Raw genomic sequence first — 23,877 nt, 5'->3', positions numbered from 1 at the left:
TTGACCTTATAAATCCAGCCGTGGCCGTCCACTCCCTCGAAGACGGGCATCTTTAGTTTCCTTACCTTGGGATCGCCTTGGCATCCACCATAACTGCCAAAGCTATGAGTAGGACGAGCTCCCCAGTTGTTATTTCTTCCCTTTAGCGGTCATACCTGCCTTCTGTATCGGATTCCCTTCTTCCTCTTTCAAAGTCCGCATCGTGGTAATAGTATTCTTCTTTCCTTCCCTGAAATTCAGCCCTTCTGTTGAATCTGGTGCTCATCTCCTCTCTAAAAAGTGGTTCTAGAGGATGCATGTCTTCTTTTTCCTCCACGATCTCGGAAAACCAGTTAGGGTTTCCCCTTCTTCCATGATCGCCGTTAGTCCTCCGTGCTTTCGATGACGCCGGGGTGGTCTTGACTTCGAGTAATTTCTTTAACATCTCCTCGATGATTGCGAACTTCCCTTTCATCTTTTCGTTGTTGGTAGAAATCTAATTTTGAAAATAAGAAAATCTTCCTTCCAAGTCATTATTGAGTTGTCCAATTTCTCCTTCCAAAACTTCTACCTTCTTTCCGGCCATCTTCCTTGCAAGAGTTGCCGTCCTGCATATGAGAACTCACCGCTGAAAATTTCAGCCACCGTTGGTCCCAAGACGATGCTCTGATACCAATTTGATAGGAAATACTTGAGTTCGCAAGTAATCCTATCGGATCTACTTGAGTTCACAAGCAACCCTAATTTAAATTAGATAAAAAAACAGCGATAATAATCAAGCTCGAATAAGAAAAGCAAAGTCAACTTTATTGAGAACTCAAAGCAAAGAACAAAAACAAAGATACAAGTGATCCTCTATTCGAGAGGAGGATCGCTCTCTCCAAATCTCTAGAGGCTAGGTCTAGAACCCAAAACTTGAAGAGACGCCAAGAGAACTCCAATCTAAGCATGCCCCTCCCTTACCCCCCTCATCTCTATTTAAAGCCTCTCCACCGCCCCCCTCTCCCTTTCCTAATAAAAATAATGATTTAAATATTCCCTACCTTCCATATTTGCATTTAATTTAGAATTAAATTCCCACTGGTCCCCAATTTGGCAAGCAAGAGGCGGTGGATCCCCTTAGGCGGTAAGGAGAGGCGGTTTGCACCGCCTCTAGTACGCCCGACCCCCTTGGGTCGGGTCGGTTTGGGCCCAGGTCGAAGGAACCAACCTATCAGTTTCAAATCGAAAGCATGAGTGGTTAAAATGGGAATATCCAAAACTGAATATGTGTGTGTGTGTGGCGTAGTGAGCCCGCAAATTGATAGCATAGGGATAATGTATGAGGTTTCATAGAGTTGCACGAGCAATGGAGCAAGTCTTCAAAGGGTGAAGACTGCTATAAGCTTCGTGCAGCTCAAACGGGATGTGTTCGAGGAACTGATACAATTTAATAAAGAGAAGGAAATTGGACTAGAGATGAGAAGGGGGTAGAGATAAATGAGAAATAAATGTGTGTGTGTGAGTGAGAGAGAGAGAGAGAGAAGGGTGTGATCAACTAGCACTTATAAAAGAAAATCTCAAAATTTTATTCCATAATCAATAAAATATTTACCCATAGGCCACATCCACATTCAACCTATAACTCTAAACTTGATATTAAATTACCTGACAAAAATAAGAGACTTGGGGGAAAACAAAATATATATTTACTACCCAATGCCAAGATAAGAGGAAAGTAAAAGTTAATAGAGTGGAAAAAATCACACAAAAAATTTAATTCACATCAGCCAAAAACCTATAGTACGAATTTTTTTTTTAAGAATTATAAGAGCATGGAGCAAGCTTTGAAAAATCAACGGATTTAAGATAAATTATGTAAAGGTATTAATGCGAGATTCACTAAAATTACATTAAAAGCAAGATAATAAACAATTTTTATTAAAAATGGTTTTTGTGAGCAAATCAGTGGCATCATACTCATGAACTTCTTGCATGCTTTTTCCCTTTAGTCGAGGCACGAACTCCTTCCAATCAAATTTCCCAAAACCAAACCTGCAATGTAATTGAAGCATAGCAAAAGAAAATTAAAAAGTAATTGTTAAAAAAAAGGGAGATTAAATTTTCAGGTGAAACAAGTAAAGCTAAAGTTGAAGATGTTACGGGATTTTCTAAGCATGAAACTCTTGGATAACCCACTTTAGATCAATGAATACATAAATATAACATTGACTTATTTGGAGGACAACGTATGCTGATTAAACACAACAGAGCAGTATGAGATGTAAAAATTTTAAATATTTCAAAATGTTATTGGCAAAGTGCAAGACAACCATTTTGAATAATGCTACTCCAATGTTGTCCGTCCTTCTATGTAACGTGCTGTAGTATTGGTATTTCATTTAGGAAATGTGTGAGAAAAATGAAACATTAAAGGCCCTGATAGGATCGATGAATAGAGAATGATGCTTAACAGAATTATCACATGAAACTCAATAAGAACAATTTGTAAATTTTAAATTTCAGGGAAGAAAATAATATATATATATATATATATTATTTTCTTCCCTGAAATCTAAAATTTACATATATATATATATATATATATGAAACCGACCTCATAAGCAATTGCAAAAATGCAGCCCTTTGGTTTTGATTAAAACCACGAACTCTGAAAGACCTTCCTTCACCTTCCATTAGGGCATGTGGTTCAGCTAAATCAACTGCAAATGTAGCTTTCAATTTGTAAACAATGCTTCTTAAATGATACCTTTGGTACAATAAATAATATAAGCATGTAGGAAATAAATTACCTCGACATCTTTTTCTTGAGAGTTGCCCCCTCCTTCCTGATGTTTGTCCAGGTAGACCAACGTCCGTGTCTGACAATTCTTCCTCAAAGGAATAGTCATCATCGTCAGAGCCTGTTTCAGCTGGTTCATCCTCTTCAGTAGCAGGCATCTGCTTAACATACAAGGAAGAACAAATATGAAATAAGAGTAGGTTCAAATATCTTACGATAAATGATAGTTCTTGACAAAAAACATTTAGATACAATTAAACCACGAATTTTGGCCATGATTAATTCCATTTTATTACGACAGGAAAAAGAGAAGATAAAATGCATTAGTTTTAACTACATCAAACTAAAAAAGGGCTTGCTAGAACCCTCATCAAAACTAAAGAGGGAACCACCCACTGATGCCAAAGATAGGACCGTTAGGCCTGCCATGTCTAAGCCATTCACGGTATGGCAGGCTATGATCAAAGATTGAAGTGGCATTAGTCATAAGATGAGAGGAAGAGAGTTAAGGGGGCATAACAGAGGTTGGGCCCACCTGTCATGGGCATGCAAAAATCTCATAATTGTCTGGAGCGCTCAATGGAAGACGTGAAGTTGTAAGACAAGCACCAACATTTATTTTTCTTCCCATCATAATTTGTAAGGGAGAAGATGGTACGATTGTACTTTTAAAATATATTAAAACCTACTTTGGGTTTCTATGCAAATATGAAATTTTTGGGTTAAATGTTTTACAAAAACCTTGAATGCCGTTAATTTTGCATTCAGATACTTAGATTTGTTGAAGTAAATGAAATGGATTTAAGATGGAAAGTAAATATTGTTTAGATATTTAGGCATCGTTTGGGACGGCTTTCTTACTGCTTTGTAAAGCGGCTTTCTAGTACAAAAAAATTAATATTTGTACTAGAAAGCCACTTTAAGAAGCAAGAAAAAAGCCGTCCCAAACGAAGCCTTAATCTGAATATCATTGGCTCATTGCCATAACTATTGGCATAATAGAGTTGTAAGCACTAATATTCTTGTAATTCGTAATTGAATTTCACATTTAATTATGAATATTGGGCAACAATATGTACGGTTTCATTCATATAACTGCTGAGTTATTGATAAGGAGTGTGGATGAGGGTACTTCTATGGTGGATTACAACATGTTTATACATCACCATGTTACGCTTGGTTCTGCCCAAAAAACAAGTGCAGAATTTTCTGGCCGCACGCCTCTCTCATCCTGTTCAGTCGCACGCACGCGAGAGGGGTTCACAAGAGATTCATCTATCTTGATTGTATTCAAATACCACGGGGTTCTCACTCGACTCCTCTTGACAAGACGCACGAGATGTTCGCCTCTCTCAATCTAATGCAAAGACCGCAAGATGTAGAACTCTCCCTCGGCTCGGTTGAACGTACGTAAGAATGAACAAGCCGGAAAACCGCTCCCTCTACTTTCTAAAGGGAAGGTCAGGTCTTCCCTTCAGAAAGTTCGATAGTAAAAAAAACTCAGAATCCAGATAAGGAAATGAAGGCTCTGATAGCATGTTAAATTTAGAGAATTGTAGAGGAAAAGGCTTAATTTTGTTATACAAAACTATCCCTATTTATAGATCTATACTTGACATCTAAATAAAGAAATAAATAATTATAGAATCATGCATAATTGCCCAACTATAATCCTTCCTAAATCAGCCACCCAAATATGAAAAGAGATCGGCGTGATCTAGGTGAACCTCCCACAAATTCCTATGATGACTATGAGAACAAATGTCAAGAGACGACTGGGATTTAACAAAGATCGGTGTGATCAAGGTGAGCCTCCAACGGATTCTCATCTTGGCCATGGGATCAAATGTCAAGGGATGGTTGCGGATTTTAATAATTTTATTAAGGGAAATATTTATAATTAGATGGAAGTAATTAATATCAATATCTTAAAGAGAATTATTATGATTATAAGCATTCAAATAAGGAGGTGGAGTCTAAGGACTAAAAAATAAAAGCAAATATTTCAAGGTTGAGGTGGGTAGTTATATTTCTATTTTATGATAATTCTTATCGCAAGTTGATGCAATGACTCATATATCCTTTTAAATATTTTTAATAATACAACTTGGCATTGAATGATTAAAAGAATGTTTTCTATTTCTTGTATAAATGTCTTCAGTTGTTATAAATGTTAGATAAAATGCATTTTTATTTCATCCAATTTAGAAAAGGAAATGAAAAGAATGCACACTAAATGATATAAATTTAAACGATGCTCATATAACTGTGTATTTTATTAAAAAAAAAAATATTATGATATGATAAGTTTCTTTACAAATACCAAGTTATTATATGATAAATATTCTCTTTTCTTCTTGAATAAATTATAAATGTGCATGTTATAAATTCCTATTAAAATAAATTATTAAGCTTTACTCATGAAAACTTCCATGCAAATTATATTTATTCTTAAAATTTCTATAATATATAATTGTAATTAGCCAGTGAGGTGTTGTATAACTCAATCCATCAGTTGATATTTACTTTCAGGAAATGCTCCTTTAAATTAAACGGGCAACAAAAGAATAGAAGACAATAAATATAGGTATGAAAAGTATGTATTTCATTTCAATTATTTTGTTTGAGATGTATGAGACCGAACTAATTCATGTATGATTTTCGTATGGACAAAATTGTGTTATTTAGTGGCTCTTCATTTTAAAAGATATTATTTCTAGACTTTTTATAATATTAATACAAAAAGAATTAAACTACTATTCGGCTGTCTATTTTCATCTTGGTATTCCAAACTCTCAGGCTAGATTGGGACAGTTGAGAAGTGGATTAGAATGGTAGAGAAGACATTCGGGATTTAAGAGTTGCCAAAAAAAGAAGGTAACATCATAAATTTTATGCTGAAGTACTATGTTGTTTTGAGATGGACATCTACGTACTAAGCTTTTAGTGGAGCTTTATCAGATATTACTTGAATTATAGTTTAGAAATGGATTTATATGAATAGTAACTACCACTAAAGGTTAGCTTGAATAGCATAAGAGATCACACACCTCAGGCAAGGTAACATGTTTGAACAGCAGCTGGCAAGTGATGAGCTTTGTACGTTCAGAAGGTCGGCAATAAGATTCTTCATAATGGGTGAATTAACGCTAAGGCAACATGGAGAAAATTTCACATCGATTTATAAAATAGTTCTACTGAAGTTCTTAAGCCACATGCATGCATGCATAGGAAATTTAACTTGGCAGACTACTAATATAAAGCTGTATGTGGTTATTCATTTATTAATCGTTAAGCCTCCTCATGTATGCATTTCATTTACAAGTCCTCCAAATACATGAGAAGGATGATACAATTATGGCCCGTTCATGAAGGTGGTTGCATGATGTATTTTAGTTACCAATATGTAGCCATAGAAATGAAAGCATAGATGCATATTCAATCGGTATAAATTGTGAGCCCCATTAATATTAGAAGACACCAGCCTAAAATGTCTAAATTAACTGTAAAAAAGAGAGATGTTTTAAAATTTTGGTGGGTGGAACTGCCATTCCATCACTAGTTGGTAGTTAAACTCTTTGATATTCCAGGCTTCCTCCTGTATTTCTTTTCATGCCATGTTTAGAGTTCACTTCATAAGTAATGGAAGGAGGAGGTAGAATAAATATTCACTATCAAACTATGTTGTCCATTTTGCTATAAATGCAAATATCACATCGTTGCATTCTTCTAATGATCATCAGCATGTTGTTGAACTTTTTCTTGGTGAATTATCTTCTACAAGGTTATAGATTTTTAAAACAAATTAATTAAAAATTTTGTCCCAGACAAACTACCTAGAGTGCTATGGTAAGACAAATTCTCTAAGGAGATTTGAAACTAATCAACCTGAGACAAGACTTAACTTGGCCTGGGTGAGCTTGAACATTAATTCAATTAATTAAATGGATTTAAGTTGGTGTGATAATAGAAAAGTTTACAGTAAAACTTTTTTTATTTTCATTTAGGGATTTTAAATTACATCTTTGATATCATGCTTGCATCAAGATTATTTAGTGTTCCAATGTTTATACTTTATATGACTTGGGTGATTTACATATTATATATTGGCTGTTATTATATCTGTTGCAAAGTAGTTAACTTGAGTTATAAACCATGACAACATAAGGATGGAATTTCATAAGCTGATGCATGTCTACAGTAACTCCTTTGTGCCACACTTGCACCCGTTGACTAAATTTGTAATCTCGTTTTGCCACCCCACGATGGAGAAACTGATGAGGACATCCACCGTACATTTCGACATCAGCAGGATCGTAGATCGACGGCTACGATTCATAGTATTTATTTATGTGTTTTAATGCATTTCTTTTATTTAATTTTCAATTTTCCATTTATACCCCTATGAGGGATTTGTGTCATGTTGTAGCCTGAGGGCATTTGTGTCTTTTACATTTTGTGCTTTGGAGGCCTATATATGAAGGCTTAGTCTTTGTATTATTTTCTAATGTTGATGAATGAAATTTTCTTATTGTTGATCTCTTTGTGAGTTCGTGAAAATTCTCAAGATCTCTTTGCGAGTTCTTGAGGAGGTGGTACTTGAGGATCTCTTTGCGAGTTCTTGCGGAGGTGGTACTTGAGGTTTGAAGCTCTCTAAATTTTCCCTCTCCCCTACACCTATCTTCTTCTTCCCCTACCTAACCGAAGCATCACCCCCCTCTCAATCCCCCACCAGCCCCAATAAATCCACCGCCGGCCTCTCTTGGGCGATCCAGCAACCGGCGGCCCTCCCAGCTCCCACGGCCGGCTGCCAGCCCGCCACTTCCAACCCGCCGCCCATTGGCCTCCCACCTTGCCGCCGGCTCTCCCTTGACCCAACCCTTTTGAATTTCAAATTCCTCTAAAATTAAATTACTTTCCTAATTAGCCTTTCTCTATTTAGGAAAGTCATTTAAGGGAATTTAACTCAATTTTGAAATTCAAACCTTTTTCCCTCTCATTATAAACCAATTTGGGAAAGTTAATTTAAATTTAATCAAATCTGAAATTCAAATCATATTTGAATTTATTTAATATCCCTTGGGCCCCACTTAATTAAATCCCAAGCCCCTCTCTCCTCCCTATATGACCGGTCACCCCACCCTCTCTCTCTCTCCCATTAATACACCAGTAATCCCCTTTCCCTCCTAGCCTAATTTCAAATTTAAAATTCTGAATTTGAAATTAATCCTCTCATTATTTGGAAACTTGAAATTAATTCCCTCCCTCTACCTAGCCCACCCGCCCCTAGTCACCCTCACCCGGGCCCCAACCCGTCCACCCTCACGGCCCACTTCCTCCCTATCCCTCTAGCTCACGGCCAAGCCCATCCCCTCCCAAACCGCCACTTCCACCTCTCCTCTCCCTCTTCTCTACATTGGTGCTCCTTCATCTCCCGACAAGAATGCATGGCGGATCCGGAAGTTGATCACGGATTCGTTTACGATTCTCAAGAGGAAGTCGACATCATTCAATCACCGTTCTTCGATCCCGGATTTGGGTCCGAAGGCACCGTCGAAGAATACGTGGAGCGAATTCTCTTTACTTTGGCGGGCGTCATCGAAGAGCAACAACCTGCAGGATCGTGGAAGATCGCAGAACGACCACCTGTCTCTCCAACTCCGGCCAACTCTCCGTTGATCAAAACCTCTGGCATCCTCTGTCTTGCAGTGGCATCACTGGGCTTGCTTACTTTTGTCCTCCGCTAAACCTACTTCCAAAGAACGATCGAGAGGGAAACTCTAAGGTGAAAGTTCTAATTGTTAAGTAGTGGATTATTGTTAATTGCATATTTGTTTACTATTTTCTTGTCATTATTTCGGATCGATCTGTTAATCTAACGTGTAACCGCATGCTAGAAGCAAGTCAATAACTACGAAAACTGAACATCTTAACTTAGTGAATCATTAATGTTATAATTTCATTGCGGAAACAAATTTCTTAGTAAGATCCTGCAATTCCGTTGGTTGTTTCACATCAGAAACATTTTAATATTACTGCAATGAACAATTATATTTTGCATCCTAATCCAACAAACAATAACTTAGATACCAAGATCACCAATTTTCATGTACCAAGGCACAGGAACTCTTTAAATCGAAGACAGCAGAGGTGCAGACATGGCTGGGTGACGTGCTTAATGGATAATTGGATTAAAAATAAACTAAAATCAAGCTAAAATGTGAAAAAAACCCATTAATCAATGAAAATTTAAAGCATGATAAAAAACATCATGCCCTTCATGAAGTTGACTAGAAGACAAAACCTGTTTCCGATTTCGCTTTCCCTTGCCCATAGTAGTAGACTCTTCAATCTGGATCACTTCATATCTGTCCCTAAGTAGTTCTTCCCAGTAATTGGCCCTATCAGGATTGGAGGTAAAACCGTTTTCAGCCATAGACTGCCTTTTAGCTTCCTCCTCCCTTGCCGCAGCAGCTTCAACTTCATCTATGTATTTGAAGTTTGCCACCTAAAAATGGCCGCAATTTGATATTATTATTATTAACAAACAGTTCATGCAGATCAGTAATATGTCATAACAATGCAAAAAGAAAAACGAACTTCAAGGTGAGAAACTAAGAAGCATATAAATAAAGCTAGATTAAAGACCATAAAATAATACTGAATAAGTTACATAAATGCTCAACTTTGGAAGGGATCAGATGTGGTGCGTTCATGCATGCATACAACTGCAGAAAATATAACTAAGGCAACAACTAGAACACATAAATTCATGAGCAATCCTATAGTTGTTAGTTGTACGGTAACATGCAATTATTTCTTGAAAAGTTGGCATTAGAATTCTAAATAACAAAACTAAAACGTATTTGGCACAAAACAGAATTGATTTTCTTTTTTCTGCGAGAAGAATTTTAGTATCGGTTGCAAAATTTAACATATTCGCCCATTATTATCTACCCTTTTGAAACGTAAAAAATCTAAGTGCTTATGCATGATAGAATATTTATGTTGCAGTATTAATAACTACGGAAAAAAAAAGTTAAATCATTATCCCAGGATTTTTATTTCCCTTATGCAGGAGCATTTTATTTTATGAGAAAAAGAAAAAATAAAGAGATATGAGTAGTAAGGATTTAGTTCAAGTGAAGTGTATTAAGGATGAAGATCAAAAAGTGCTTTTTTTAGAAGATATTCAACAAAGGTGGATGAGATATTTTGCTAAACTTTTCAATAAAGATTGTGAGAATACGATTGACTTTAGTGACCTTAGCACCCTAAATGAAAATAAAGATATTTGTTTTTATTGGCGTATTAGTAAAACCGAAGTTAGAGATTGGCATATTAGTAAAACCGAAGTAAGAGAGGCTTTAAAGAAAATGAAGTGTGAAAAAGCTGTTGGACCTAATGATATTCCAACAGAGGTGTGGAAATGCTTAGGAGATGAAGGAATTTCTTAGCTTACTAAATATTTTAATGCTATTTTGAAGGCTAAAAAGATGTCAGATGAGTGGAGAATGAGTGTGTTGATTCTTATTTTTAAGAAACACTGTGATGCACAAGATTGTACGAATTATATATGAATTAATTTAATCTGTCATACTTTAAAACTAGGATAGCTCAAAATAACCAAATATTCACTTCTTTCTATTCTAAAATACAGACTATCTTAGGACACACTAACTAGATTTATGTTCAGACAGACAGGTGTAACTATCTATCCCTAATTCGGATAGCTAAACGATCGTTGAAAGGCTTAAGAGAAAGTCTTCCAAACCAGCCTTAACTAGCTTCCCCCACTTCCTTAGGACCCATAAAGCGAGGAATTCCCTGTTGAAAGCCCTAGGGAAAGCAGGATAGATTATATCATTGTCTTTGTATGGGGCCTCATAAAATGTATTGGATCTTGCTACTTCATTATGGATATATGGGAGCGAGTTATGGAGCATAGGTTGCGGTGTGATACTAATGTTTCTCAAAATCAATTTGGATTCATGTTGGGTAGGTCTACTATGGAAGCGAAATATTTATTGAGAGGTTTGATGGAGAAATATAGAGAGAATAAGGAGGATCTACATATGATATTTATTAATTTAGAGAAAGCATATGATAAAGTTCCAAGAGAATGCTATGGAGAGTTCTTGAAAAGAAAGGACTTAATAATGCTTATATTCAAATCATTAAAGATATGTATGCATGAGCTATTACTTGTGTTCAAACAAAAGGTGGTTTGACCAAGTATTTTCCTATTTCGGTTGGATTACATCAAGGATCAGCCTTAAGCCCATATCTTTTTTCTTTGGTCATGGATGTTCTCACTAGATATTTGCAAGATGATGTATCTTTGTGCATGCTTTTTGCTGATGATATTCTTCTTGTTGATAAGACTAGAGAGGGAGTTGAAGGTAAACTAGAATTATAGAGGCCAACCTTAGAGTCTAAAGGTTTTAGCTTGAGTAGATCTAAAACTAAATATATGGAGTACAATTTTAGTAGTAATAGATCTAGTGGAGGGATTGTGACTTTGGGCGATCAAGTCATTAATAAGAGTACACGTTTTAGATATCTTGGATCTATTGTTTAGAGTGATGGTGAAATAGATGGGGATATTATCAGTAGAATTCAAGTTGGATGGTTGAAGTGGAGGAATGCGTTAGGCTTGTTGTGTGATAGAAATGTCCCCCTCAAACTTAAGGGAAAATTCTATAAGACGGTGGTGAGACCAAGTACATTCACATGACTTGAAAATTTTCCACCTAGCCTTTTCAAGCCAACCAACAATGAAGTTAAACTGAAATTAAAGGTTTCCAACGTCAAGGTAGCCAAGAAGAAAATAACTTCACAGCCCTAACTTCGAATCTGGAAGACTATAAAGTTTAACCTGAGGCAATCCGAGCTATAATCCTTAATAGCTGCATGAATAATGTTAAAATCAAACTATAACAGTTCTGCAAATAGGACAGATACGCGAATAAAGTTCAGGGATATGAAATAATATAGTGAAGTTAACACCTTGAAGGCTTTTAGCAAGTCATCATCTTCATCATCAACTGAAGCATCTTCCGCATCAATTTCATCGCGATTAAGTAGCCTATCAAAAGAGTAATGATAAATACTAAAAGGGAGGAATTATATTGCTCTAATCAAGAAAATAAAAGTTCATAGAGAATTAACCTGTCAATTGCACCATCATCATAATGAATTTGGCGAGTATTCCCTGGTCCATCACTCTCATCAGCAAAAAGATCCTTTGACCCATATCTTATGATGTCATCTAACTCTTCCTGCAAAAAATATTGCATTGAGTATAAGAATGTATGGTAACAAAACAACATGATAATGTAAAGTTTGAAGAAACTGTTACTGGAGATATTTAGAAAAAAAAGACTCGGGTCAAATCAATATACAATTATCATATATGGGACTCCCTACAACATGAATAATTTACACCTAGCACAATAACTTTTTAAGAGAATACAAGGCAACCTGTAATCAACAGAAAAGGAACAAAGGAATATTCCTATCTTCAAATGGATTCTACTTGGCATCTCAGGCCCTGTACTTAAAACGCCTTAAAGAATGCTTCAGGAGTGAAGCAAAGAGATACACCTTATAGTGTTTAGCTTGCTACAAATAAAAAAGATGCAAAGTGGAGCTTTGAAGTAATTCACAACACTCTACTATGATCTGCAAAGCGTACAGAGGCATTCTTCAAAACTGCTTGACCCACCACCTAAATCGCTTAATTTCTATCATATGTGATCTGAACTCCCTTTCACAAGGAAACTGAAGTTCCCATGGCCACAACTACTTCTGCCGTCCTTGCGATTCAATTAGTTTTGCACTCGTTTTTGTAATGTAATCATAAGTTTTGCATGTATCATGTTTTACCACTGACATTGCTTTTCCAATTTTTTTGTTAAATTGTTTCATAATGTAGTTTACATTTAGCAAGCACCGTGGGTATTAATGTATTATGCATTCATATTGTGTATGTGCATATCATATTATATATAAAGAGAATTGCATCGTTTTGTGCCCGTACAGTAAAGGAAAACAAATCCTTTCGTACTCTGAAAAACCTAATTCAAGGATACCATGATGATGAACATTCACAGGTTTATTTAAATGATATGCATTAACTCTTTCACTAGCTAACACATGAATATAAACCTGCAACAGAAATTCACTTCTCTTGACACTTCACTCATACTCATGATTATCAAGCACAATCTAAAATCACCATGGTTTAAAATTGCGCAATATGAGGCTCGCCTTTGCGCAATTCCAGTAAAAAACGCCTCAATGCTTACGCCTCAAGTTTTTTTATGAGGCTTGCGCCTCAACTTGGTTAAGGCCTTCCTCGCCTCACGCTATATATATTAAAACTTACATAAATCTTGAAGTAAATGCCCGACATTGGACTCGATAGGAGAGGAGGAAGGGGAGAGAGCAGTTCACCATAATGATGATTCAAATAAAGAACCCCTTAGTGAGGACAGTGCTGATGACTTATGAGTTCTTATGTGATATGTCATTGCGATTTATTTTTGGAAATTATAATTATATGTTAATGAAAAGAATACTGGGATTTGGGGTTAAAAAAATACTGGGATTTGGGAAAGATAGAATTTTGAATTGAACTATATTTCATGTTGTCTTATTATTGAGATATTTTGATTTCATTTCATATCTTATGATTTTTTATGTTTTATATTATTCACTCATTAGTATATAAAAAATTTATCATTTTATGTTTACGCAATCTTTTGATTTTGAGGCTTACGCCTCAAAACGCCTTGAGGCTTACGCCTCGCCTCACGAATGAAAAACGCCTCAATACCCGAATACGCAATTTTAAACATTGAAAATCACTACTCAACCATTGATGGAACAAGATTTTAAACAGAAAATTTCTTCCTTGCCCTTTAAACCCAGAACATCATATGAGTTTTGTTGTGCAAAAAGACGCGTTTGGCGTTCACCTAAAACTTTAATTCACAGACAATCAAAAGAAAAAGGGAAAAAAAAAGAAACTACTAACACATAAAATTTTTTACATGACAACTTGAAAAATTAATAATCACGGGGAAAACCTGGAATGAAAATATTCTACTAGCTGTAATCTGGAATAAGGGATGCACTTCCTCAAAATTAGAGAAAGCATTAGTTTAATGTAAAAAGCCTAGAATATGGATAATATCCTTTATAGTGGAGGCAAGGGCAAACCAAAGCTATTAATGTGGATGGCAATGAAGGGCAATCAAGTGAAACTATGAAAGGAGGTGATTGAATAACCCAAATTCGATGAATAATTGAAGGCCATCATAACAACGTAACTCATCGGAGGAATGAGGATTGAATGAGCTAGAGATAATAAGAGTTTAAAGGTGGTCAAGACAACCCCTCCTAGAAGAAGGGGGAAGTAAACAAGCAAAAATCAATAATTAAAAGGGGCTGAATAGTCCCTCTCTTTATATGTAGGGGCTTATATGACCCAAAGACGATGTCAAAGGGGAGAAAAATAGGTTAACAAAATCACCAAAAGATGATGACATTGTGCGAAGAATAGTTCTTCTAAAAGAATGGGTCCTAAACAACTCGAAGAAGATGACGATGGAGGGACTACTCTTCATTGGAATGAGGGAAAATTATATCACTCAAATACACTGATGAACGAGGAAGAAATAACACCTCTACTAGGAGGTGAAGCTATGAGACACCAAGAAGGTGAGCGAGGACACATATGGCATATGCAGAAATACCAAAAATGGTCCATTTAAATTCAGGTGGTTGTCAGAGCTTTTAAAATTATCTATGATCCGCTAGTGCAAAATGTCTCAAATGAAGAGATTGATGTATATTTATAAATTCAAAGGGGGATATTATGATCCATATTTAAAATTATATCAAAATATTTCTATTTTTACGAACATCAGATGGACCAGATCGCACTCACATTCAAGCTAAAAGTCGCATAGCAGTCCAACCATTATGCCTGCCATATTAACTTGCTTGAGTCTTGCCAAGGTTGGGCGAAGTGTTTCCGCTATGGTTGTCGCTAATGAAATCTTTGATCAATGAACACCAGAAAAAACTGATTTATACTTCAAATGGGGGTTACAAATCTAAAATTCTCTAGAATATTAAAGTTCATAATAATTCAAATGAGGAGGATTAATGTTTATTTATAAAGTTTTACGAAGCATGACCATCCTAAATAAAAATTATACAAAAAATATTCCATATTCTTATCAATAGCTAAGAAACTAGATCTCACCTAGCCCCGATTGAAAAGTGATTGAATGATCATAGGTGACCGGATAAAGGCCAACAAGATAAAGGCCAACAATGAAGGTCCAATGGAAAAGTCATTGATGAACAAAATATATCAGATTGTAGGTCCCAAAAACATGAATCCAATGAAGCTAACTTATCAAAATTCAAATGAAAAGATCGAAAAAAACAAAAATTGTCATTATTGGGTTCATTCCCCCTTGCTTTGGCTCTTTGGTTTCCCCCCTCCTTGATTCTTCTTCCCATGGCCGGTTCCTCACCTATGTCTCTTCGATTTTTCCCCTGCTGGTTCTCCTTCCTGTGGCTGCTTTGCCCCTTCGGTTTCCCCCTTGGGCTGCTTTCTCGTGGTTTCTTTTTCCCTGTTTCCTGTGATGTCTTTTTGGGTGTTGTTCTGGAATAATTTCTGGACTGGTTTGGGCTATTTAACTCCCTCTTTCCTACATCAATTGGTGGCTGTTTGGTTCATGTTTCTGTCCAGATTCATGGCTTTGATTATTTGGTTTTTGGGAGCCTTAAATGATGCCATTTTTCCAAGAGTTTATACTGTTTTTGTTGGCTGTTTTAGGTGTCTTTTGATCTTCTTTTTGTCTATTATAGGGAGTTTTTGTGGCTGTTTAAGAGTTTTTGAGAGATGTTATGTGGCTGCTTTTTGGAAATAAAAACCCGAGGGTTTTTCTTCTTTGGAAATAGCTTGCGAGCTATGCCCCTCAACTCTTTTCCTCTCTATAGCTTGCAAACTATATTTTGTCTCGGCTTCTTGCCTTCTTCTTGATGTAGAACGGGAGGGGGGTAATAAAAAAAAATTAAAGAGCTAAAATTCCATCTCATATTTTCCTTAATTAATGGATTTGAATTTGAAATTCAAATATGAAAAAGAGGGAGGGAAGAGAGGAATTAATTATCTCCTTACAACAGTGAGCCCGGACACATCCTGCAGCTGACGGGTACTATATTGCCCTTCTCCAAGGGACTTCAAGCCATGAGCCCGGACCCATCCTACGGCTGGTGAAAACTAAGAATTCCTCTCGTAGGAATCTCACCCAAAGTTCTTCCCAAAGAACACAAGTGCACCCTAAACCCTAAACCCTAAAAACCCTAAACCCTAAACCCTAAACCCTAAACCCTAAACCCTAAACCCTAACACAAAATTTTATTAATCATCTAACATTACATTACAATAGCAAGGGCTTCTATATATAAGCCTAAGAAACTAAAACAAGACACATATGCCCCTAGGGCTTATATAGGACGACTCTCTTAAGTAAGGGTAAAAAAGGAAAATTCATAATAAATATAAAACTTACAAATAACAAAATAAGATAAGGTGGAATGATCTAGGCCGGCAATCGTCGTCTCCTCCTTTGAAAATCTTCATGATCGGATGTCCGCATCATTCTCCCGGAGTGGAAAAGAGCTCGACTCCGTCGAGTCCGCACCCCGAGTAACCATGCTCTAATACCAAACTGATGTAGAACGGGAAGGGGTAATTAAAAAAAAAGTAAAGACCTAAAATTTCATCTCATATTTTCCTTAATTAATGGATTTGAATTTGAAATTCAAATACGAAAAAGAGGGAGGGAACAAAGGAATTAATTATCTTTAATTGGGGTCTTTAATTAGGAAGGAAATAATTAGGATAGAGGGGAAGGAGAGGGGCCGGCCTAATGAGGAGGGAAATGAAAGGTGTCCACATACAATGTATGTGGATCCATGCATTAATGGGAGATTGGAGAGTTAAATCTGAAATAATTTAAGATTTAATAAGATTGAAGGATTTCCTAAAATAAATGTATGTTATTTAGGAAAGAATTTAAAATTCAAATTCATTTGAATTTGAATTCGAAAACTTTTCAAATAAGATAGGAGCTAATTTAGGAAAGTAATGATGGTGAAATGAAATTGAAATTAAGGGATTAATTAATCAATCAATTTCGGAATTGATTAATTAATTGAATGAAAGAGGTTACCCAAAATAAGGTAACTAATGAGGATGGATTTGAAATTCAAATTAGATTCATTTGAATTTAAAATATTTCCAAATTAATGACAACATAAAAAAGGAAAGAGGACTTTTTTTTTAAGGGAGGTCGGGCTAGTGAAGGAGGTGGCCGACAGTTTTGTGGAAGATGAGGTGTTTATGGGAGAATCGGGCGGTGGAAAGTGGGGGATTTTGGCCGGCGGTCAAGGGAAGAGGAGAAAGGATTTAAGGAAAGAAAGATAAAACCGCGAGCACGGACACATCCTGCAGCTGACGGGTACTACGTTGCCCTTCTCCAAGGGGCTTCAAGCCATGAACTCAGACCCATCCTGCGGCTAGTGGAAACTAATAATTCCTCCCATAAGAATCTCACTCAAGGTTCTTCCCAAAGAACACAAGTGCAAATACAAAATTTTATTAATCATCTAACATTAAATTACAATAGCAAGGGCCTTTATATATAGGCCTAAGAAACTAAAACAAGACACATATGCCCCAAGGGCTTACATAGGACGACCCTCTTAAGTAAGGGTAAAAATAGAAAATTCATAATAAATATAAAAATTACAAATATTAAAATGAGATAAGGTGGAATGATCTCGGCCGTCGATCGTCGTCTCCTCCTTTGAAAATCTTCATAATCAGATGTCCGCATCACTTGTTCTCTCCGCAAGTTTACACCCCACTTGTATCCTTCTTCTCAAGGGACGGAAGAAATACAATTTTAGGAAGTTGTATGTGTTGTTTTTTTTTTTTATTTCATAACACTTGTAATTTTAGGAAGTCGTATCCTTCTTGCCTTCTTTCGTCTCAAGCAAAGAAGAGCTCCTTTAGGTGTTTTATGTTTATCAAAAGTTGTAAGGTGTTCGTTTTATTTTCATAAGTTTGTGATGCAAGCAAAAATTTGGGAAAAAGCCCCAATTTTTTGCGAACAAAAACTAGAGCTTCCTAGGAAATAGAAACGACACAAAATTCCAAAAAAAAAACACCTTTTATATCATATAAATACACTTACAACAAAGGACACTTACAAACTTATGAAATAAAAATAAAACAACACATATGACTTCCTAAAATTGCATTTCTTTCGTCCCTTGAGAAGAAGGATACAAGTGGAGAGTAAACTTGCGGAGAGAAGAATAAGGCAAGAAGCCGAGACGAAATATAGCTCGCAAGCTATAGAGAGGAGAAGAGATGAAGGACATAGCTCGCAAGCTATTCCCAAAGAAAAAAAAAACCCTCAAGTTTTTATCTCCAAAAATCAGCCACATAGCATCTCTAAAAAACTCTTAAACAACCACAAAAACTCCCTATAAATAGACAAAAAGAAGCTCAAAAGACACCTAAAACAGCTGTCCAAAATAGCCAACAAAAACAGTAGAAACTCTTGGGAAAATGACATCATTTAAGGCTCCCAAAAATCAAACAATCAAAGCCATGAATCTGGACAGAAACATGAACCAAACAGCCGCCAATTGATGTAGGAAAGAGGGAGTTAAACAACTCAAACCAGTCCAGAAATTATTCTAGAACAACACCCAAAAATATAGCACAGGAAACAGGGAAAAAGCAGCCACGGGAAAGCAGCCCAAGGGGGAAACCGAAGGAGCAAAGCAGCCACGGGAAGGAGAACCAACCGGGGAAAAATCAAAGAGACATAGGGGAGGAACCGGCCATGGGAAGAGTAATCAAGGAGGGGGGAAACCAAAGAGCCAAAGCAAGGGGGAATGAACCCAGTAATGACAATTTATGAGCTGAATAAGTAGAAGAAGCTCATTAATGAGCTGACTGTAGTAGAAGATAAAAAACTCAATAAAAATAAAAACCCAAAATGTTTTAACCCCCCCCCCCCCTTGCCTACATCAATTCTCCTCCTGTTGAAAGAACTCATATCCCGATGAGGTTGCTTTAGATTTGATCCGAGGAGACGAAGAAAGCGCATTAAGCTCTTGAATCTTGTCTTCATATTTCTTCAGAATCGCATTTCGTTCTCGTATGAATTGGTCCTGCATAAATTTATCTCTTCTCAATTTTCTCCGAACACAAGAACATTTGATATTGAATTTTATACAACACGTTTTGTAGGGGATTTGTAAAACTTCCTTGCGATGGAATCCCTTCTACATTTGGAATCTTCACATCCTGAATAGGTGGTTGATTTATAAATTTGGCAGGGTCAAATTCTCCTTGGGACTCATTTGAATCTTGATATGAGGCTTCTGAAGGATGATTGCATGGACAATCCATTTAGACTCAAAACAAAAACTCAAAAACTCTTATGACACCAAAACTCAAATAACAACACGACTCAATAACCTAGGATATACTAACTCGCTCTGATACCAAATTGATCTAAGCAAAAATTTGGGAAAAAGCCCCAAATTTTTGCAAGCAAAAACTAGAGCTTCCTAGGAAATAAAAAGGACACAAAATTCCAAAAAAATACCTTTTATATCATATAAAGACGCTTACAACAAAGGACGCCTACAAACTGATGCAAGGAAAATTTTGGGAAAAGCCCCAAATTTTTGCGAGAAAATGAGACTCTTCCTAGGATAAAAGAAAATACATAAAATACTCAAAAATAGGAAAAATACATACTAAAAAATAACATTCATATTATAATAGACTCTTATAAACTTGGACACAAAAACACACACCTAAAATTGCATTTCATCCGTTGAGAAGAAGGATACAGATGGAGTGGATACTTGCGGAAAGAAGAATGAGATTAGAAGCTGAGACGAAGGAGGAGAAGGTCGCAAACTTTTCTAGACGAAAAAGAAGCACGGAACAAGCTCGCAAGAAGGAATAAAAAACCCTCAGGTTTAGGCTCCAAAAATTATATCATAACACATCTTTTAAAACATACAAAGCATCTTATATTTATAGGAAAAAGATGGAAACCAAACAGCCACCTAAAACTTCATTTAAAACCAATCAGCTAAGGGGAAGAGGAAGGGCGATAGACACTACAAAATAGCTCCCAAAAAACTGCACATAAAACAGGAAGAGAAGCGACGGGAAGACAGCCAGGGACGGGTAGGAGAAGCCACGGGAAAACAGCCAGGGAGGGACCTGAGAGCCAGCACAAAAAATTGAACAGGAGAAGCCACGGGAAGGCAGCCAGAGGGAAAACCGAAAAGGCACCCAGCAGGTTTCACGGGACAGCACAAAGAAGGAACTAAAGAGACACAAGAAAGGGAAGAGAAAATGGGCAATAATTTCACTCCAATAATGAGTTATCCAGTAAAACTCTTCATAATAATGAGCTAAAGTTTTAGCTCAAGCATTTATGAGCTAAAACCAAGAAGTTCCCAAAGAACACAGCTCAAAACCAAAGCAGTCAAGGTCCAACCTGAGAGCAACAGCAGCCCAAAAGACCAAAAGAACCTAAGAAGCTTAGACCCCCTCCATTGCCTACATCAACTCCTTCGGTTGAAAGAACTTCTCTCCCGATAAGGTTGCTTTAGATTTGATCCGAGGAGATGAAGGAAGCGCATCAAGCTCTTGAATCTTGGCCTTATACTTTTGTTCAATCAATTCCATCCCTTCTCCTTTTTCTAGGATAGCTTGCGAGCTATGCCTTTTCTTCCTCTTCTCCTCTCAATAGCTTGTGAGCTATGTTTCGTCTCGGCTTCTTACCTCTTTCTTCTATCCGCAAGTTACCTTCCACTTTTATCCTTCTTCTCAAGCAAAGAAGAGCTTCTTTAGGGTGTTTTATTATATGTGTTTGTAAGCGTAAAAAATTGTAAGTGTTTTTATATTATAAAGTTGTTTTAAGTGGAGTTTTTGTTTTGTTTTAAATGTCGTATTTTATCTAAATTTTAGTATTTCATGTAATCTTCTAATTCCTAGGAAGAGTTGCTCTTGCTTGCAAAAACTTGGAGATTTTCCCAAATTTTTGCTTGCATCACCTAATAACATAACGCAAGACAAACTGTAGACAACGTTGTTAAACAAGACCTTCATAAGAAACTAAAGCTTCAAGTTTATAAGAAAAATGAACAAACTAAACAAGCACTATTGCTAACACCACCACAACCACCAATATCAACAACAAAATAAGCCTTTATCCTACTACATGGGTTGGCTACATTAATTTTTTTTTTCTCCATTGTAACCTGTTAAAAGACAAATCCTCATTTAAATCTAATAAACAACAACAACATCAAGCCCATCAGGAAAAATTGGTTGGCAAGTTATGCTAAAAAAATGTTGTACCATCTTCACAAAAATTTCATACAAAAAATTAAAATGAGAACTAAAATTATATAATGATCACTTAACAATCATGCACCAACAAAATATACCTATATGGTCATATTGCCCATGTGAGGTCCTAACATATGCAAACAATAAAAAACTATATAAATAAAACTAAACAAAGCTCCCAAGTGATATGGAACTAAAAATAACTTAGATGAAATTTTCTACTTTAAAACACACATTGTATGTTTTTAAACGAATTTTTTAAGTATTTCTTTAATAATTGGAATAACATCTATTTTGTTGGTTAATAATATTTAATTGTTTAAACATATATTATTAAAATTAATTTTAATCTAATTATTTTAATTTTAATCAAATTATTAATTATAAATAATCTAACATGAATGATTTATAGATACAGACTATAATGTCAATTTAGTAAATGACTTTTAGTTGTAAATTTTATTTATATATATATTATAAAATAGCAATAATTTATATTAAATTAATAAATTTATAAATTTATATGCGAACTAAATTTATTTTTTAATCACAAATTTATATCACTGTATAATTATTAACTCTTTTATTTTTTATTTAAATATTTTTAATATCTATACAATCCAACATAGAAATTTTAAAGGTTGATAATAATGATATTAAATTGAACAAACCAAATGAGATGGGATGTCGGTTTAGGGGTTTTGATACAACAAAATGATAATATAAGGTTCAAACTTGAGATTGGTTGATCATTGAGAATTGCTATTAGATTGCCAAATTTATCAATAGTTTAAGGGATGACGGGCCAGGTGATCCACTGATAAATGTGTCAAAAGCCCACATACATTAAATGACATTTCTAGAAAATTAATTAGTAATAATAATAAAATGAAAGTGGTGAAATTGATGAAAGTAATTGATAAGTAGAGTGCACTTTATGATTTAACACTTGACAAATGCATTTCATTTAAAAAAAAAAAAAACATACTCCTTTACTTAAAATTAAGTCTTTTATATATTTAAGTATTGGAGCAAGTCTTTCTTTAAAGTTTATCATTGCACTAAGCTTACTATATTTCTAAACAGAAATGTTTATGTTAGTTCAAAAAACAAGCATGCATATTATTATTTCTTTATTGTATTGTATGCTTGAACCTTATATTAGAATTATTTATCGCACAGAGTCTTTAATCCATTAGATATTTCAATGATCATTTTTCAAGAAAGAAATAGGACAAACTATGGATAAGTGACCTAACTTATCATGTATGTTAGTATTATAAATAGATGTATATTTTTGATATATATATATATATATATATATATATTGAGATTGGCCGAGCGGTGGAAAAGCTATGGGGCAGTAAGACGATGGAGAAGGATTCGAGCAAAAGAAATAAAAAGAAATAAGACAGATAAGAAGAACCGCGAACCTTGGAATCCACCAAGATAGAACGGAATACTTTGCCCCCACTTGGCCTGCTCTCTCACAAACTCAACTAAGAGATCATTCTCAAGAAGAGAACTAGAACTCACAAAGACGATCGCATAAGCACCAAATTGAAAATTTATATCAATTATTCATCATCCTCAATTACAAGAAAGTAGCCTATAGAATAGGCCACAGTGAGAGAAAAGAATCAAAGCTCAAATGCCCTTCGGGCTACAACACTACATCGACCACCCATAAGGTAAAAAAGGAAAAACAACAAAATAATAAAACCACAAAATAAATAGACTCAAAGAATCGTAGCCGGTTGATCTCCGATGTCCTCATCAGTTATGCGTTGCATATGCAATATAAACTATTCCATATACCCTTTTGTTGCATATGAATGGTTTTATGAACTTAAACCTTAGATTGTTTGATCACCATAACGTCAGCCTTCTGATGACCTGTTTAGAGAATAGATGTATTAAAGATCTAGTTTAATTTAAGAAACGTAGAGTAGACCTAAAAGTGTTAGTTAGTTAAATTAAATTAAAAATTACATTTTTTATAGATTTAAAACGAGAAATTGAATTAGTTCCATTATGTTTATAGGATATTCAATGAATTTTCTCGATGGGTTTATATATACAGTCTAATCACTGCTTTATATCCTTCATGAATGTTAAATCTTCATGAAAGTTGTTGAACTTAATCTTCTAGTATTTTTTATAATGCGAAATCATATATGAATAGTGTTATATATGTATGGAGACTATAGAATTTTATAGCTCAACTTCATTCCCCCTCAACACCCTTCGTTAATCCAACCAATATAAATATATATAATATATAGTATATAGTCAATCATTTTCGACTAAAATTTTAGCTTATGGGTGATGCACAACCTGTATGCCACATGGCCCTTCTTAGGCAACACTGAGTTGTGACAGATGGGTGGATCAATCCTAGGTTAAACATATTTCCTGCTAACATCTCTCATTACTTTTCTTCCCAAGAAGGATCGAGTATATAGAGAAGTAGCTTGCCTTAGATCATTAACAAAAAGAATATTTATCATTTTATATGTTCATCATACTCATTGATATGGAGTATATATAATTTAAATCTCAAAATGGATTATAGAGCTTTATAGATATTTCATTAGAAAATTTATAAATTTACTAGAAGTCTTTTTTT

The 23,877-nt window shown here is 35.3% G+C and overlaps 1 protein-coding gene across 3 annotated transcripts in view; it reads right to left on the bottom strand.

Moving 5' to 3' along the window:
* Positions 1-23,877, bottom strand: part of LOC110102592 (CHD3-type chromatin-remodeling factor PICKLE) — a 97,784-nt gene that overhangs the window by 44,922 nt on the left and 28,985 nt on the right. For 2 of the 3 annotated variants that reach the window (XM_020830978.2, XM_020830979.2), the window contains exons 18-22: positions 11,933-12,042; positions 11,771-11,849; positions 9,066-9,269; positions 2,576-2,919; positions 1,939-2,013 (exon numbers count right to left, since the gene is read on the bottom strand). In XM_020830978.2, the coding sequence (XP_020686637.1) occupies positions 1,939-2,013; positions 2,576-2,919; positions 9,066-9,269; positions 11,771-11,849; positions 11,933-12,042 (812 nt within the window). The remainder of the gene's footprint in view (positions 1-1,938; positions 2,014-2,575; positions 2,920-9,065; positions 9,270-11,770; positions 11,850-11,932; positions 12,043-23,877) is intronic. The other variant, XM_020830980.2, reaches the window with a different exon arrangement.

Source organism: Dendrobium catenatum, unplaced genomic scaffold, assembly GCF_001605985.2.
Source record: "Dendrobium catenatum unplaced genomic scaffold, ASM160598v2 fragScaff_scaffold_637, whole genome shotgun sequence".
NCBI lineage: Eukaryota > Viridiplantae > Streptophyta > Magnoliopsida > Asparagales > Orchidaceae > Dendrobium > Dendrobium catenatum.
The sequence above is the reverse complement of the archived record's forward strand: the minus strand, read 5'-3'. Positions and strand labels throughout refer to the sequence as shown.